The sequence below is a fragment of the Phlebotomus argentipes genome, unplaced genomic scaffold (genome assembly GCF_947086385.1).
Source record: "Phlebotomus argentipes unplaced genomic scaffold, Phlebotomus argentipes genome assembly contig_2, whole genome shotgun sequence".
In the NCBI taxonomy this organism is placed as follows: Eukaryota; Metazoa; Arthropoda; class Insecta; order Diptera; family Psychodidae; genus Phlebotomus; species Phlebotomus argentipes.
The window spans coordinates 5,672,899-5,689,889 of record NW_026776162.1 but is presented as its reverse complement, the minus strand read 5'-3'; the positions used below and the strand labels follow the sequence as shown (position 1 = coordinate 5,689,889).

The 16,991-nt window shown below is 43.3% G+C and overlaps 4 protein-coding genes across 5 annotated transcripts; 1 reads left to right on the top strand and 3 right to left on the bottom strand.

Annotated features, from left to right (window-relative positions):
- The first annotated feature begins 50 nt into the window (after positions 1-50).
- On the top strand, positions 51-2,212 carry LOC132264976 (dynein regulatory complex subunit 5). The gene is made up of 3 exons (XM_059765332.1): positions 51-1,680; positions 1,746-1,881; positions 1,951-2,212. Exons 1-3 carry the CDS (start codon positions 777-779, stop codon positions 2,210-2,212), a joined length of 1,302 nt encoding a protein of 433 aa, XP_059621315.1. The 5' UTR covers positions 51-776.
- Positions 2,213-4,301, bottom strand: LOC132265006 (protein-cysteine N-palmitoyltransferase Rasp). 2 transcript variants are annotated; one of them, XM_059765390.1, is made up of 3 exons: positions 4,254-4,301; positions 3,734-3,887; positions 2,213-3,669 (listed from the first exon to the last, which is right to left on the bottom strand). In XM_059765390.1, exons 2-3 carry the CDS (start codon positions 3,831-3,833, stop codon positions 2,216-2,218), a joined length of 1,554 nt encoding a protein of 517 aa, XP_059621373.1. In that variant the 5' UTR covers positions 3,834-3,887; positions 4,254-4,301; the 3' UTR covers positions 2,213-2,215. The 2 variants fall into 2 exon arrangements, with proteins under 2 accessions (XP_059621373.1, XP_059621371.1); XM_059765388.1 differs by lacking the exon at positions 4,254-4,301 and having other exon boundaries at positions 3,734-4,203.
- Positions 4,302-4,479: 178 nt separating this feature from the next.
- On the bottom strand, positions 4,480-7,282 carry LOC132264975 (insulinoma-associated protein 1). Its single transcript, XM_059765331.1, has one exon. It carries the CDS (start codon positions 6,798-6,800, stop codon positions 5,766-5,768), a length of 1,035 nt encoding a protein of 344 aa, XP_059621314.1. The 5' UTR covers positions 6,801-7,282; the 3' UTR covers positions 4,480-5,765.
- Positions 7,283-9,371: 2,089 nt separating this feature from the next.
- LOC132264974 (uncharacterized protein K02A2.6-like) lies at positions 9,372-13,472 on the bottom strand. Its single transcript, XM_059765330.1, has one exon. The coding sequence runs from the start codon at positions 13,470-13,472 to the stop codon at positions 9,372-9,374; it is 4,101 nt and encodes a 1,366-aa protein (XP_059621313.1).
- Between the last annotated feature and the right edge of the window lie 3,519 nt (positions 13,473-16,991).

Sequence of the window (16,991 nt, the reverse complement as noted above, 5' to 3'; positions counted from 1 at the left end):
AAGAGAACAAAAAAAAACATTATGTGGTGAAACAATCGTGAAGAATTGTATATTTCTTAAGTTCGACATTCAAATATCCAGAGAGAATGGCATGAAAGTTGTAACATCATCATCAAATCACAGCCCATTGATTTAGAACAAAGAAAGGAGAGAAAGATCAATTGGTTTATTTTGATGGGATTTTCGGTGATGAAAAAAAAATTTAATGTAGACCAGAAATCGGGGCGAATCTAATCTACATTAGAGAAAAAAAGAGAACTTTAAATCAAACATTTTAGATATTAAAGTGATGAAATGTGGAGTGAAATTGAGATGGCAGAACATATGGAAAGCAATTAGGGCTTGAATTGTTTTTCATATGTCCTTCAAAAATGATGGAGTTTTGTGTTTTATTGTTTATTTCTTGTGAAGGGGAAAAAAGCTGAAGAAAAAAGATATTCATATGGAGAATTTAAACGTCAATCTTTGAGTAAGAGAAATGCAAAAGAGAAAAATTTTAACAAAAATGAAGGTATAGGGAGGAAAAAAAATGTAATAACATACATAAAAATCATAATACCTTTCATGGTTCCCGTTATATTGATGTAATGTCGCAATTAATAAATAATATATACTAAATAACTAAAAATATAAACACTGGACTTTTTCTTTTTTGACTGTGGAGAAATTCCTTCAGTTGAAGAGTTATTGATTAAACAACAGTTGAATATTTTCACTCAGTCTTCTCGCAATTCACTTGCGGCATTTCTATGCACAAGAGAGCCAAAGTGTGAAGCATGAAGTACCCAAACACGGTGGACAGGAACACCCTGAAGGCCTACATTGACCCGAAAGTGGTCAGGAGACACAAACCTCAGGACGGTCTGAATTCCCTGGACCTCAAGTGGAACGTCAACAGTCCCGAATCGCTGCAGATCCTGAGCATTGAGGCTCTGGCAGAGAGCTGGACCATCAATCCTGTCTACTCCGAAGTGCCCTTCGATGTGGAGAGAAACTACTTGCTGGACATTCTGAGTCTGGACTTTCCCGTGGCGGATTTATCGGCTAAGATACAAGAAGATGTCTTTTGGGAGCGCTTTTTCATGTCTCGCTGGCCACAATGCTGTCCTCAGACGAGAGATCGGCCCTGGATCAAAGTATTCATGGAGAAGTACCTAGCGGAGAAGCTGGAGAATCTCCGGAGCGATGACTACGAAGAGGAGCGTCTGGTGCAGCTGCTGGAGCTCTGTGCGCCTCACGTGGAGAACCTCATTGTCAACCAACTCCAGCCCTCGATGGCTTCCGTAGAGTCAGAGCACAATGATCACGTTGTGCCGCTGAACATTGTCCTGTCCAATCTGCAGGAGTTGCGGAAAATCGACCTCACCTTCGATCTGAAGAACGTCGGGACGAATTTCTTCCTGGGCTGTGCAAACATCTCAGCAAATGACATCAAGAAGCTGTCCGAAGGCCTGGCAAAGTGCTTCGAATTGCAGGACTTCCGACTGCACAGCAGCAAATTGGACGCTCAGATGCTGAAGCAATTGGCTGTGGCGCTGGACAAGGGATGTCCCAACCTCGAAGTCCTGTCCTTTCCACACTGTCGCTGTGGAGACGCTGGATTGGTGGCTTTCGTGGAAGCTCTGGGATCGGACTCCTTCCCGAACATCCACACATTGATTCTGACTAACAATTTTCTGAGTGAGTAGAAAATTGCTGATGAATTCAAGGTTTTATTTCAGGACAATTTCTCTTACCTTTGGCAGCTTTCGATGGGATTCTGAATCTCGCAACTGTGATTAAGAGACGCAAAATCCAGAAACTGGACTTGAGACTGAATCCTATCAAAGCCAACGGAGCATCTGGAATCTTCGGCATTCTCAAAGACATCCCGATTAGAGAGTGAGTCTTTCCCATATTCTTTTGCTCCTTTTATTCCTATTAATTGCTAATCCCGTCGCATTTCGCCAGATTGAACTTGTCCTGCTGCTCACTGGATAACTCAATGTCTTTCATGCTGCTGAAGATCGTCGAAGAGTGCAAATCACTTGAGAGACTGAATTTATCCGTCAACAGATTCACTCACGAATTGGGCGAACAAATCACAGAAATCATTCCTCGTAATACAAATCTTCTTGAATTTGATCTTCGCAACACAGAAGTCTCAACAATATCGCGAATGATAATTGACGATTATGTTCTGAAGAATCAATTGAGAAAGAATTCTCAGTAAACTTTATTCAGATCTCTTGACTTCACGCATGATGTACATTTTGTCAGAATCTCCCTGTTGGCGCTCTTTCTCGTGGCGCTTGATGAACTCAGACGTGAAGAACATGCAGATTGCGCCACCGAAGACGCACGCATAGTGGAGAAATCCGCTGCCAAAGGTCCTCCGGATGAAGATTATGCCCACATTGAAGTTGCCCAGGAAGAAGAAATTCGATATGATGGCCGGAATGAGGAGAATTGTGCCCAGCGCGGCGTTCCATCTGTATTCCCAGCTCTCACTGAAGTGCGTCTGCATAAATTGGCGATACTGAGGCGTCTTCGACAGTCGCCGTGCGAAGGTTTCCACCATGACGCAGCAGTAATTCGTCAGTGCCCAGACGGAGATGTAGAAGAAGAATCCGTGCCAGAAGTAGATGAACACGAAGGTGACGAAGCTCGCCATCAGCTTTTTGACTGTCGAGGAGGATTTTTCACTGAGTTCGCTATAAATGTAGCGAAAGAGGAACTCATAGAGTCCGTGATCGAAGTTCTTCCACATCTCAGAGTACAGATGAATTCTGTAAATGCACTTTGGCTTCCTGGGCGGATCAATGCCATCGAGTCGGGCGAAGGCAGTGCTGATTCCGTACTCCACCACGTACTTGATGTGGAAGAGTTGTCCCATGAGACAGCCAAAGCCGTACAGAGCCCAGGAATCCAACTGCGCCACGATCTTCTCATTCGTCTGCAGATTGTTGACGTAGAAGAAGTGCTGAGCAGCTTCCAGGAAGAGCATCCAGAAGATGGTTCTTGTAATATCCCTGAAGAAGATAAGAATCTTCCCTGTGTCCAGTTCGGTGTATTCTTCTGTTAGTGATCTCTTAAATCGCGAATAGACTATCGTTGGCCCAAGATGCAGCGTGGGAAAGTAGAAGACATATCCAAGGAAGGCTTTCAGCGAGTACAACTCATCCTTATCCCGCCCAGTTGCACGATTCTCAATGCAGTCAATCCCGAAGCTGATGCATCTCAGCAGATTCCACGCGAAAGCTATGTAGATCTCGAAAGTTTCATTCTCTGCAAATTCCAACTGTTCCGTGATGAAATTGTAGACTGTGAGCGTCTTGAAGGCATTCAGCAGCATGAGAAACACCACGCTGACTATCCAGAAGACACTCTTAGACACACTCTGTGAGAGGCTGTAGAAGATTAAGGCACTGCCGAGGAAAACCATCGTCACGCCGCTTCCGTATCGCGTGAAGATGAAGATAATTGAGATCGCAGCGTAGCAAAAAGGAGAAGGTTTTCGTGTGAAAATCCTCACGATTTGACTCAAGAGAAGGTGAATGATGTACAAGAAGGCGTGATCAATGAGGAATTTCCGCCAAATATGCCACTCGTAGTCCATGTCATCTTTTGGCCTCCCGAAGATGCTCCAGCCCTCGCTGAAGCCATAATCTTCACTCTCTTTGTAGATTTCTGCAAAGAAAATCACGCGCGGTAGTATTAAAAGCGACTTTACGCCCATCTCAAGCATACTTACGATCACTGTAGGTGAAAACGCGGTACGATGAGTAAGAGAGGAAGATGAAATTCAAAGTCAAATACGCGCCAATTTCTCCAATCGGTAAATACCGGACCATTGTTGCTCAGTTTCCCGGTTTTTAGCTTCGTCTCTTTCACTCACTGGACAGCCCCTTTTGTTTACAAATAAGACAAGAAGTTTAATCGTGGTTTTCCATCAAATTATCACTTCAACGATGAACTTTTGATCACAGACTGTTCACAGGGCAACTTATCTAGCAATTGAGTGTGATTTTTCTAATACTGCATGAGATGTTAACGTAAAATAAGGTAAACAGCTGCTCTTTGTGGGAATTCACATTCACACTCGCTTCGCTTCACATGTGAAACCAGAGACTCGAACCACTTGCAGTGCTTCTAAAACATTTTGGTGAAATTTGCTGGCATTTCAAATGCTTCAGGAATTTAGGATTGCAATAAAAATCCACTTTTATCACAGAGAATATGCAGAAATTGTGAATTTTAATAAATGCACTTACTGCTGAGAAAAAACCACTCGTTTAGTTGTCGAGGAGACTTCCAAATGCAGACTGACGAGCATTTTTCATCGTGGCAGAGAAATTGAAGTTCGCGCTTCTCTTTTAATAGTTTTTCCGTGACTCAAGAGAAAATTGTGTCTCCAAAGCAACAGCACTTGAAGTGCAAGAATTGCGGCAAAAATGAAACGCAGGACAATAGCTGAAGACCTCTTCTTGTCTTCGTGCAGGAATTCGAGTCGTCTGAGTGGACACGAGGGAAGCTCAAGTGTCGCAATTGCTCCTCAACAGTTGGCTCATATAATTTTCCCGGGGGTGGAAATTGCGCCTGCGGAAAATTCCTCTCACGTCCGCTGCAATTGTATTTGCGAGTAAAATAGACTTTCCACGGTGAAATTGTATGAAAAAATGTTTGTATTTATTTCTGAAGCATAGAATAAGAATTACAAAACTAATGTTTATCCCTACATTTTGGTTGCTCTTCATTTTCGGAAAAATAAAAAAAAGAACCCTTAATCCTATTCTTGGTTGTTTCTTTGTTCGCGTGAAATCTTACGATTTAATATCACATTGAATGTACATAATTTATTAGATAAATTTGCAAAATTCTTCAGATAGAATTAAAATGTATAAAATTTATAGGTTGTGCGCAAAACTCGTTCGCAATAAATATTAAGAAAATCTATCGACTAGAATATTACTCAAACGTCTCTCTTTAAGTACAAAAATAATTTTACAAAGTTCTCTCTTTCGTCTTTTCATAGGTTTTTTTTATACATATAATCAATTTGTGATATGATTGTGAATGTGAAGATGAAGATTTATCGCTTCTTTTGCCACTTAAAATGAGTTTGATCCTCTTCTAAACATTGTTTTCGAACGCCTTTTGACTCTTTCGTTTTCTTTTTTTAATTGATTTGTACCACTTATGATTATACTTTTAAAACTTAATCCAGAGGCACAGATTTCAATTTTTACACAATACTACATCTAATATTCCTTTCAATTCGATTTAGTGTGAAATAAAAAAGAAAACTCATGAAAATGACAGACAATGGCACACAATTTTACAAATTGCAATTCTAATCCTCAAGCCTGCTTCTTCATTGCCAAGTTTATGATTTTCAATGAAAGAAAAGTTCGTGATAAAATTTCTAAATTAATTTTTTAAAAATAAATGTGCACAAATAAATTATATTTCTCAAAACCAAAAATCCAGTAAAGATTTAATGTAATCAACTGAATCGTCTTCACAAGGCAATCCTTTGTGGCTTTATCCTTAACAACACTGTGCTCAACACAAAAAAACACTTCGCGATGAGGGAAAAGGAAAATATAAGTTAATTGAGAAGCGCTCGCGCTTTCTTGTGAGTTTTAAGGAAAAATTAGGTTTCACTTATTGATATGGCATAAATTACGTGATAACTAAGTTTCTTCGTTTGACTAGAATTCCCATCTTTTGCGTGATTCCCGTGAGAATCTATTTACACCTTAAATGCTATACTTTGAGACTTGTCACACCACGAGTGCCGTTGTGTGGCGGATCACGGACGGCCCGTTGCGGAGGTGCGCCAGAGCCGCGGCGGCCAGATTCTCCTCCTCCGTGAAGGCATCGTCGATGATCTGCATCCTGGGCGAAGGCGTCGAGCGCTCAGATGACGACGTGGTGGACGGCGTGCGCATGGAGTAGCGGAAAATCATCTCCGTGATGTTCTGTTCGGCGCCGCGCGGTGGATCACTGCATGAGTCACTACTGCTGTGTGACTCCACCTTGTCCTTCTTGTGCGTGGCCATGTGCTTTCGCAGGTAGGCCATCCTCTTGAAGAACTTGCCACACTCCGAGCACGGGAATTGGTGCTCCGACTCACCGCTCTCCTGGCGCCGCGACACCAGCTGCTCCTTGGGCTTGTGCCAGCGCCTGTGCGACGCCAAATTGGCCGGACAGTTGAAGCGCTTCCCACACTCGGGGCACCGGTACTCCAACAGAACGATGCACGAGCACCGGTGCCGCGCCAATCCGAAGGCATCCTCGAACTCATTGCGGCACAGGCGACACCGATACGCGCCAATCACATTGGGGATGGCGGCAATTTCCGCCTTGGCCTCCTCCGTCACCTCCACGATGTTGTACTGCGGATCGATGTCGCCGATCTGGTCCTCCCCGTTCTCGTCGATCTCCTCCAGCGGCCGGATTATCGTGCCCGACACAGGCGACGACGTGTCCTCGTCGAACTTCAGCTTCCTCACCGCCTTCGTCCGCTTGTCGGCGCGCCCCACGGACTTGCCCTTGCTGCTGGGCGTCCTTTGCGGAGCCTCCGCGGCCTCCGCCTTAATCTCCACCTTCACCTCACTCTCGCGGTAGCGCTTCTTCGGCGGCGACGGAGTGCTGGGCGGCGTGATGGCATCCAAACTCGGACGCACCGACAAGTCCAGCGGCGTCTCCGTGAGCACTGTGTACTGACGCTTCATGCTCACCGGCAAGTCCGCCACCGTGGTCAGGAGACCACCAGTGACGAGTTGCCGAAATGGCAAAAACTGTTGAGATTCCATCTCATAATTCTCACATCGACAACTCCTCGACTCCTTCTCTCTCTCGCGATGCCCGCACAGAACAGCAAAAAAGGTGGCAAAAAGAAAATATGGTCAATCAACACAACCGGAAAAGCAAACTCTCTCAAAAAATCACTATATATAGACGAAAAAACACAGAGCCGATGCCGCCACGGCGAGAAATGAGGAGTGAATGAGTGTGCAAGTGCTGGGAATGTTGGTATTTATGGGATTCCCCAGGCACTTCCAGTGGCTGAAACACTCGCGGACTCTCGACTCCCCTCATCCAATGGCAGAGGCGCTTGCGCACCCCATCAGGGAAAGCATCACACGCAGCTGGAAACGCCTTTTCGGCACGCGACTCTTTGCCCAACACGTGCGATATTGGGGTCCTTCTCTCGCTGTTCCTCTTTCGCCTCGCATTCATATTCACATGTCGGTCGCGAGGGTTCCCAGCCCTTCGCGCCATAGGCCTCAATATTTCCCTGCGATCGGAAAGGTTTGAAAGATAAGAAAGGATATTCTAAAGCCTGTAGAGATCTTTGACAGGTCAAGAACAAGCAAACAATCTCTCAATTGATGAGATAATTGAATCTCTTCTCCTGACGATAACTGACTTCAAGCCATTCTCAATATCTTCGGATTTTCTTGTTTTACATGCGATTTCACGTGAAAAGTTCCCACTGAAAAATACCCGCCAAATTTCGCCCTACAGTAAACTTGTTTGGAAAGAATGCTAGGAAATCCCTTCACCACTCTGCGGACAGTGTTCGATGCATATTCACTAACAAAAAATCCTCACCATAGTCACACTCGTTGCATCATACCAACGGGGCGCGGAGGTGAGCAGAGAGGGTTGGCAACCCCTAAAAAGTTCATATACTATTCAGGAACGCATTCGAGTGTGACGCATTTGAAAGAACGCACCAAGAAAAACCCCTTTTGCCGGATTCCAGGGACGAAAACTCCCGTGAAATATACATGCAATTCACCCGAACAGAAGGAAGGGTGGAAAAAAAACACCCAATTGAATGTCTCGCCCTGATGAATTACCATTATTTTCCATTTCGACGGAATTATATGGTGACCAGTAGGAGAAATCGCAAACAAACCACAAATAGACGGATAAATTTAGGAACATAATAATTTACACCACTAATTGGGATATTATTGGAATGTTGTGGGTGTTATTGTGAAGCATAAGTCGTATAAATCAATTCTCTGTCACGTGAAATTACACTTGACCGTGATAGGGAAAAAAATTGTAGAATATCCAATCACTTAAGACTGACCAGCTCAAATTGGATCTGGGGAAATATTGTGGAAAAGGTCGTAAAACTCTTTTGGAGCGTTCTTCTAATGGGAATTGTGAAAATCACAAATATAAGCATGTTGTACATATCTCTATAATGTATAGAATTCAACGAGATCATTACATGAGACCCACAATAACTTGCCACAGACAATAAGAACGGAGAGCTTGAATCATTTATTAGTGATTCAATGCGAACATTCGTTGTGTTCAAGCCATTCAATGTCGACAAGAAGAGCCTCTCGTCACCCAACACTCACCCAATGGTTGCATGAGCAGTTGCGTGTCTTTTGGTGAGTGAAACACCAGCAAAGGGGTGGAATTTTTCTTGTGTTTTTCACTGCCAATTGAATATCACGATATTTTCAGTGGCACTTGGGGAAAAAAATTATATCTTTGGCTCTCGTTTTCAAGGAATCGCAAGGTGAAGTAAATCCTATTCCGAGGGATGTCTACAAGTATGTTCCATGGCAAAAAGTCCCCTTGGCATTTCTTCACGAAAAACACACCCGAGACGGGCGAAATAATAGGGGAAGATTTCACTTGAAACACTCTTTAAGCAAGTGTTTACAAATATACTGCTCTCCCTGGATTTCTTTTTATTTCTCAATTTGCTGGTTGTTTTCATTTGATGGGGCGAGGGTTCTTTTCTCTGTTATTTTATCCATTAACCAAACGAGGGATTGGGCTTATCACTTTTCCCACAATTTTAATGCTTCGTTTATCACTGAACAGTGTTCAATGAACACCCACAATATTCAACTCTCTACTGCTTGTATTGTGTCGAAATAAAATGCCACAGAAGTGCTTGTCATTCAGTGAAGCATTTGCAATTAATCATCGAGTGAATAATGTTATGGGAAGTATATTTATGGGATGAAAGGATCATTTTATTGTGGGGATTGAGACAAATGCAGTTGGAATGGCAAATCACTTGCATTTTCCCACAAAATCACAATCAAATTTCAGGATAATTCATATAATTCCTCTCATGAGATTTGCTGTGGACATCAGATGACATGCGAAGAAACCTGATAAATATCACATGAAGTCTGTTGTGTTTTAACTCTTTTATTGTGGAGAAGTATTTACAAGTGTTAGTATCTCCGCCATCTTGTCCCAAAGTGCTAAACCTATCAATTCCCTATTTACATTCTGAACTTATACGCGTACTACAATCTCCCCCCCTTAAATTAGAAAACTATTTACATCTTATCTAAACTTAAACTTTAACTTGGCGGATTATTAAAAACTGCAATTTATAGATTTAGTCGGTTTGGCGGCCTCCGTATTCTACAAGTTCTACGACACCCGGTCAACACACCATCCGGAATTTCATCCTCTCCCCGACCAGAGTACAGAGAAAAGCCCTCAAGGGAATTTGAAGAATCATTAGAATTCTCATCTCTTACTTCACTCTCATTTTCAGGATGTGGAATGTCACTTCGGTCTTCCTCGACTGCCCAAAACCTTTGATCTTCATCAATCGAACTTTCTCCAGAACTTGATTCTTCAACAAGTTCGCCCACTTTACGCAGCTGATTTATATGTCTCTTCCAAATTCGTGAATCATCCAATTTGATCACATAATGAACCTTCCCCAATCTATTTAAGATTCGACCAAATCTCCACTTCGTACCTCGTACATAATTCCTCGCCGCTACTCTGTCACCCACGTCGAATGCCCTCTTGACTGGTGTTACCGCCACCGTTCGTGTTTTTACTTCCTCAGTAGGCAGCATTAAACCCAGCCGTGTTCTAATTTCCCTGTTCATTAGCCGGCAGCTCGGCGTGACTCCAGTAGCAGCGTGTGGAGTGGACCGATAAATCACTAGCAAATTGCACAATTTTCTCTCCAGGTCCTGACTTTCAACATCCTTCAAAATCTCCAATTTTTCCTTAAAAGTCCGTACGAACCGTTCTGCCTGCCCATTCGTAGCTGGATGATAAGGACTCCCCGTCTTATGAATGATCCCATTCATTTTGCAGAACACTTCAAACTCCTGACTCATAAATTGACGGCCCTGATCGCTCACCAACACTTTAGGTAGCCCATGTGTGGAAAAAATCTCTCTCAACTTCTTGATCGTCGTATCAGTGGACATGTTTCCACAAACTTTCACTTCCGGCCACTTAGAATAGGCATCCACGAGAATCAATAAATATTTCCCTTGTACAGGCCCCGCATAATCCACATGAACCCTCTCGAAAGCCTCTTTCTCTTCTTCCCAAATGTGAGACTTATCCTGCACAGGATCAGCCTTCCTCAATTGACATTGTGAACAATTTCGAGCCTTCTCTTCTATCTCTTGGTCGATCCCAGACCACCAGCAAAAGTTCCTCGCCAAAGCCTTCATTCGCGACATCCCAAAATGCCCTTCATGTAATTCGCTCAACACTCGATTTCGTAATGTTGCAGGAATGTAAACCCTCATCCCTTTCACCAAACACTCCTGTTGTAGTCCAAATTCAGTTTGATCAATCCCAAATCGCTGTTCTTTTGGAACCACCTTCCCTGTCTTCAATGCCTCAATAAGTCTCGTCACGTCAGTATCGTTCCCCGTCTCAGTCTTTATCTCGGCGAAAGTTACTGGGAATCTCTCCATGAGATGCACTTGGATGGCATCTACCTCATCCATTTCATACCCAGAGGTTTCCTTGAGAGGCAATCGTGAAATGCAATCCACGTTCCCATGTTCCTCCGATTTCCGGAACTCAATATCAAAGTCAAATCCTTGGAGGAATGCACCATAATGTTGCAATCTCATCGCTGTATACTGAGGAATCCCCTTTTTAGGATTGAATATGTGGTATAACGCCTTGTTGTCCGTGATCAGCGTAAATCTCCTGCCAAACAGATACGGATAGAATTTTTTTAGCCCAAACACTATCCCGTAAGCTTCCCGATCCATTTGTGAGTAGTTTCTCTGCGTCTTAGTCAACGATCTCGATGCGTATTGTACTGGCTTCTCTGCCCCATCCGAATGCAGCTGACTTATACAAGCCCCCACCCCCACTGGACTAGCGTCCGTAGCCAATCGTAGCGGCAACTGAGGATTGTAATGATCCAAAAATTTGTCCGACAGCATTTCTCGCTTCACGGTACACCATGCCCTTTCACATTCCTTAGTCCACTTAAAAGGCACCCCAGTCTGTAAGAGCTTGTAAATTGGATCCAACACGGTGCTGAGATGTTCGAAAAACCTCCCGTAGTAGTTCACAAACCCCAGATACGCATGTACTTCGTCTTTGTCTGTCGGTCTAGGCATTTTCTCCAAAGCCTCCACCTTCTCCTTGTGCTTGTGAATCCCGTCTTTATCGATCACATATCCGCAGTAAATAATGTTGTCTTGAAAAAATTCGCATTTATCCAAGTTCACTCGCATGTTACGCTCTTGTAGCCTTTTCAACACTTCCCTCACCCTCTCCCAGTGAGTTTGATCGTCAGGACCTGTGATTTTAATATCATCCACAAACACTTTTACTCCCGGAATGTCCTTCAGTTCATTTTCCATCAACCGCTGCCACACCGCCACTGCCGAAGCCACGCCGTACATCAAACGTGTTGGCTCATACAATCCCAAATGAGTGCTAAGAGTTAGCAACTCCCTATCAGATTCCCTGACCTCTAACTGCAAATAAGCCTGAGAAAGATCCAACTTTGTGAATTTTTCTCCCCCAGCCATGTCAGCGAACAATTCATCAATAGTCGGCAATGGGTGTTGATCTATAACCAACTCAGGGTTTAGAGTCACACTGTAATCCCCACACAATCTTACACCTCCTGATGGTTTGAAAATCGCAACTACAGGAGTAGCCCAGTTACTTTGATTCACTTTCCTCAGAACTCCATCATCCACGAGTTTCTGTATTTCTTTCTCAACAGCCTTCTTCTTACTGAAAGCAACACTTCGCTCCTTAATGAACACTGGCTTGGCATTATCTTTTAATCTTAACTCAGCCTGTATCCCTTCAATTTTGCCTCGAGACTTGTCAAACACTTTAGCATAATACCTCTTCAATTTCTCAGTCATTTCGAAAATTTTACTCCTTGCAACACTTTCTTCAGTCTGATTCAATTCCAAAATGACATTCCAATCAATCCAATCCATCTTTTTAATCCACTCCCGCCCGAGAAGCGGGCGCCTTGAAGATTCTTCAGATAAGTACAAGTTTACATCCTTGAGCACTCTTCCTCCAACTACTGGAGAGATTCGGATGAAACCCAGGACGCCAATGCCCTTTCCACCATAGCCTACAAATTTCCTCTGTGTTTCTGAAATCGGAACATGTGGAAAGTGTTTATCTCTAAACTCGATACCCGCAATAGAGATCGCCGAACCGCTATCCATCTCAAATTGTAACAATTGTTCATTTACTTTAACATCAATAAGTACCTTCTCCACGTGATCTTCCTCCACGGTGAATATTCCCTCGATGCCATGAACCTCCTGCGATCCCTGCGGTGCTTTGTCATCCGTCTTCTTCTTCCCGGCTTGCTTGCAGACTCTCTGCAGATGTCCAGTTTTGCCACACTGCCTACAGACTGTCTTGGCGTGAAAGCAGCTGTTGGCATAGTGAGTGGCCAATCCGCAGCGATAGCAGCATCCCGAACCCGAAGGTTTCTCCTGTCTCTCTTGCGGTCGACGCGCTCCGCCACTGGAGACCTTGCAGACATCATCTTCCGTCTTCTCCAGCTTCTTCACTTCGACTTCAATCTCGGCCGGCTTTGTCACGGCCCCCGCAATGACGTTGCTAGACTTGTCCGATGCTTCCATGGCCGTAGCGACGTCCAGAGCCTTCTCCATGGTGAGATCATGCGTTTCCATGAGTCTATTTCGTATGGCTCGATTCTTCACTCCCACGATGAACTGGTTCATCAGAGTGTTGCTCAAATGTCCGCAAACACTACACCCAAAACCGCAGTATTTCGCTAACTTCTTCAGTTCTCCCATGTATTCCGTGACTGTCTCACACTCGTGCTGCATCCTGGTGTGAAACTTAAAGCATTCTGCCGCCACCACTGGTTTCGGGTCAAAGTATTTCTCCAACTTTGCGACAATTGTATCGTAGGCCAGATCTTCGGGCTCTTGTGGCAACACTTCATCACTCAGTTTGTCATACGCCTCCAATCCCATGTAATGGAGGATGTTATTCTTCTTCTCTTCTTCTTCAGTTATGGCGAAAAGCTTGAACGTCGTCTCGAGTCTTTTCACCCAACGCTTCCATTTCCCCTTCTCTGGGACAAACTTTTCAATCGAAGAATGCAGAGACACTTGCCTGATATTTTTCTCCTCGCTTTTCTCTACAATCTCCATCTCCTTCTTCGCGTCCTTCTTCTTCTTATTGTTCTCGGACATTTTCTTCACCTTTTCCTTCTGTTTTTTCCAGTTCTCCTTCGTCGCCACTGTTGTGTTTTAACTCTTTTATTGTGGAGAAGTATTTACAAGTGTTAGTATCTCCGCCATCTTGTCCCAAAGTGCTAAACCTATCAATTCCCTATTTACATTCTGAACTTATACGCGTACTACAAAGTCGATTAGGAAATTCAATTTCCTGGCATTCACCATCCCTTCGTCACGCAGGAAAAGTGTGATTTTCCCTCAAATTGACCGACATGATCCCAATATCAACAGAGAAAATTCACATCTCATGAATTTATCAACTGAATCCTCAGCCAGAGATTAACCCCACAAGAAATCCTCCACTCTGCATTTAGCGAGAGTCTCATGGATTTTGCCGAGAACGTGGAACGTTCACGTGGCGCTCGTAGAAGAACAAACAAAGTGACGCTTGTCGCAGAGAAATTCCGCACCCCATGAGATGGCATAGTCACTATTTGTGGCTTCTATTTGCACACGAGATCGTGACTGTGGCAAAAGAGAGCCAACAAGAGGGATTGATTTTTATTTTCCACCCCAAAAAGAGACCTTCTCTCCGACGTAATCTCGCCATTATGTTGAAATACAGTTTCCAAGTTAAAATCATACATATAGAGGTCTCTCTTAATTCCTTTTTTTCCCGCGCCATCCCTTCATATTTGGAGTGTTGACAAAAGTTTGTCATGGATTCGTTTGCTGAAATTCATTTCCCAATTTATATTGAATCATGTGCAAGGGATAATTGCACATGTACTGCTTCCATTCATGCCACTCACCCTCGCCTTTGCACATATTTGCCTTTCCCTGGGACATTGTGCAGTTACATATTTCAATTGCACAGCTCACAGGAGGGATTTCATATGTACTCCTATTTGCCATACGCGTCATATACTACATTATTCACTTTCAAAGTCATTTATGCCGAATGACAGTGAAAACTGCATTTCACCGATGCGATTTTCCACACGGATCAAGTAAAATATCAGCACTTTACTGGCGTGAAACTCCATTACATGAAGTAATAATATTGAGTTGTCTTCAGGAAAAGTCGTTTGTTTTCTGTTGAAATTCATCTCAATGTCCACCTGGCGATATTCCCAATAATAATAAACAAATATTTCGTGTTTCAGATGTTCAATTTTAACACCGAAAACGTTACTGTGTAAAATCGTGTTTTCCTATGTAAAACTGCTGCATCAGAGACAGAATGTTTATTGGACATAATTTCATACTTATTAAGACTCTCTCGAAAAGTGGTGGTTTGTGGAGGATATTAGGACGATTGCGTATGGGATATGAAATCAGCTGCAGGTAAAAATCGATTAGACCAGTTGGATCTCTCCATTCCGTTCGAGTTGATTGCCCTCATCAATTCATTGTGATCACTCCCACGAAATACGCACCACAAATTATTATCTAGTAGTTGAATGTGCCCTCATGAATGGGGAGATTTTTACCTGACCAGCTGTTTTCCATTTGCTGCCTTTCCTCATTCAATTTCATGCCACTCTCGCCACTCGTCAATTCCCGCGATCCTTGCTGAGGATGAGTGTACTTTCCGTGAACCCAACTTCTGATGCACTCTTGTGCAAAGGTGGATTCTTGTCGTTGTGTGTGTTCTATGTGTGGTTCTTCGGTGAATCATATTGAGCTCATTTCCTGCGAAACGATTACCGGGGTCTGGGTGTGTGGTTGTCTGTTCCGAGGAGGGTGGAATTGATTGGGTGAAGTGATGAAAAAGCACAGAGGGTGAAACACTTTCGGACTCACAAACCCTTCGCTCACTCTCCACTGCTTCACCGCCTTTTTCCCATTTTGCTCTCACATCGACAAGAGATTGCGTGAGAATGTTTGATTCACTGGAATTCTCGTCTCTCTCTCTTTGGTCATTTCGATGAAATGTCGGGTGGAATCCTCACACCATCCCCCTTTTTTCCCGGACACTTCAGGGGCTGTTTTGACGCTGGCGAGACGAAAGCGATCAACGGAAATTTGAAAATTTCACTCTTTCCTCTCTCGTGATGGTCATTTTTGGAACTCTGTGTCTGTGTTTGTGCTCTATTTCTGAGTGATGTGAATAATGCTATTTTCAGGCAATTCGACAGTCGAAGGGATGTGTGTAATCGGGAAATCCCACGTCCGGGGGATGATTCAGGCCAAGCGAATAGTTTCATTTTACGTCTTCCCGCCGCACAATCATAATTCCATCCCCGGGAAATTTACATATTTGCGCCCAATTACGTCCACGAGACTATTGTACAAGTTAATTAATCGCTGTTGTATGATTTCATTACGACTGGCAGCTGAATCTCTGGTCGCACACAACTCGCTGATTGATGTAATTAACATTTTTAATGCATACATTCTGTGGGGATAGAGAAGGGGTGGAGAAAAAACGTAAATACTTTCACCCTTCTCTCTTCAATACACACATTTTCCTCTCAACGCCACCGTTCACAGTATGGAGAAGTGTAGTTATTGCTTAGTGGAAAACAATGCTAAAATTAGGGGTTGATCCCACGAAAGGGTGATGAGAGAGTGGAGGCGACATGGGTGAAATTACGCAAAAGCAACCTCAAAAAAGGCGATGGCAAATGCTGAGGTGGGTGAATGAATTAAATATAAGGATAAAACGCCAACATTCCCTTAATAATAACACACTCCTGGCACAACACAGAGAATGTCTAGTCCGGTTGTCGCCGTGACCATTTATCAAATGTTTAATATATTACACCTTCGCCCGGTGAGTGAGTGCAAAAGAGGACATCGGCAGAGAGTTGAGTCATATATGCAGAAACAGTGAACTCCGCCCCACAATTCTTGGCGGTAATTGGCTTCTGAGGTGTTCCGCGTGAGAATTGCAGGCGGGTGACTTTGTATTGTGCGTATAATTTCACCTTTGTCCTCCGTGTATTAACAAACATGTCACCAGCCCAGGTAGAATTCCTTGAAAGGGTGGTTTTACAGGACAATTGGCGCCAACTTTTCATCAATTATTTCGCATGGGAAAGTTATTGGGCGACAATCTTCATTCTGACACTGGCCATCAATTATTGATATTTCCAGAGACAGCCAGTTATTATTTGACATGTTACATGTCTTCATAGGCATTTAGCAATGATTCTAATTAGACAAAGAACCTCCCTAAATGTGTGTCAGCAACTATAATTTTAATTACAATCACCCCAAATGTTCAAAACATGGCAGTAAAGTTAGTAAAAAGTGTTTATTGGTGTTCTTAAGTTACATTTCTAGGACTTCCAATTTGGTTTCTTCAAATTTCACAAGAATGAACTCAACCACTTTCATCAAACACACTTTTCTCCAATTGTGTGTGCTCTGTAATTCTATATCATACTGAGCATTAAATAAAAAGTGCCAAATTGTGTTTCTTTCTCATGTGCGTGTGTTAAAAACACCCCTTGTAAATTCAATTCCAATGATAAAAAAAATTAATCAGCCACAATTCAGCTCTCTTTCTCTGATTATATTTCCTCT

Coding starts and splice junctions, on each gene's coding strand:
- LOC132264976 (XM_059765332.1), top strand. CDS start 777: ATGAAGTACCCAAACACGGTGGACAGGAACACCCTGAAGGCCTACATT. Junction 1,681..1,745: donor TCTGACTAACAATTTTCTGA/GTGAGTAGAAAA, acceptor TACCTTTGGCAG/CTTTCGATGGGATTCTGAAT. Junction 1,882..1,950: donor AAAGACATCCCGATTAGAGA/GTGAGTCTTTCC, acceptor GCATTTCGCCAG/ATTGAACTTGTCCTGCTGCT.
- LOC132265006 (XM_059765390.1), bottom strand. CDS start 3,833: ATGGTCCGGTATTTACCGATTGGAGAAATTGGCGCGTATTTGACTTTG. Junction 3,670..3,733: donor CGTTTTCACCTACAGTGATC/GTAAGTATGCTT, acceptor TTTTCTTTGCAG/AAATCTACAAAGAGAGTGAA.
- LOC132264974 (XM_059765330.1), bottom strand. CDS start 13,472: ATGTCCGAGAACAATAAGAAGAAGAAGGACGCGAAGAAGGAGATGGAG.
- LOC132264975 (XM_059765331.1), bottom strand. CDS start 6,800: ATGGAATCTCAACAGTTTTTGCCATTTCGGCAACTCGTCACTGGTGGT.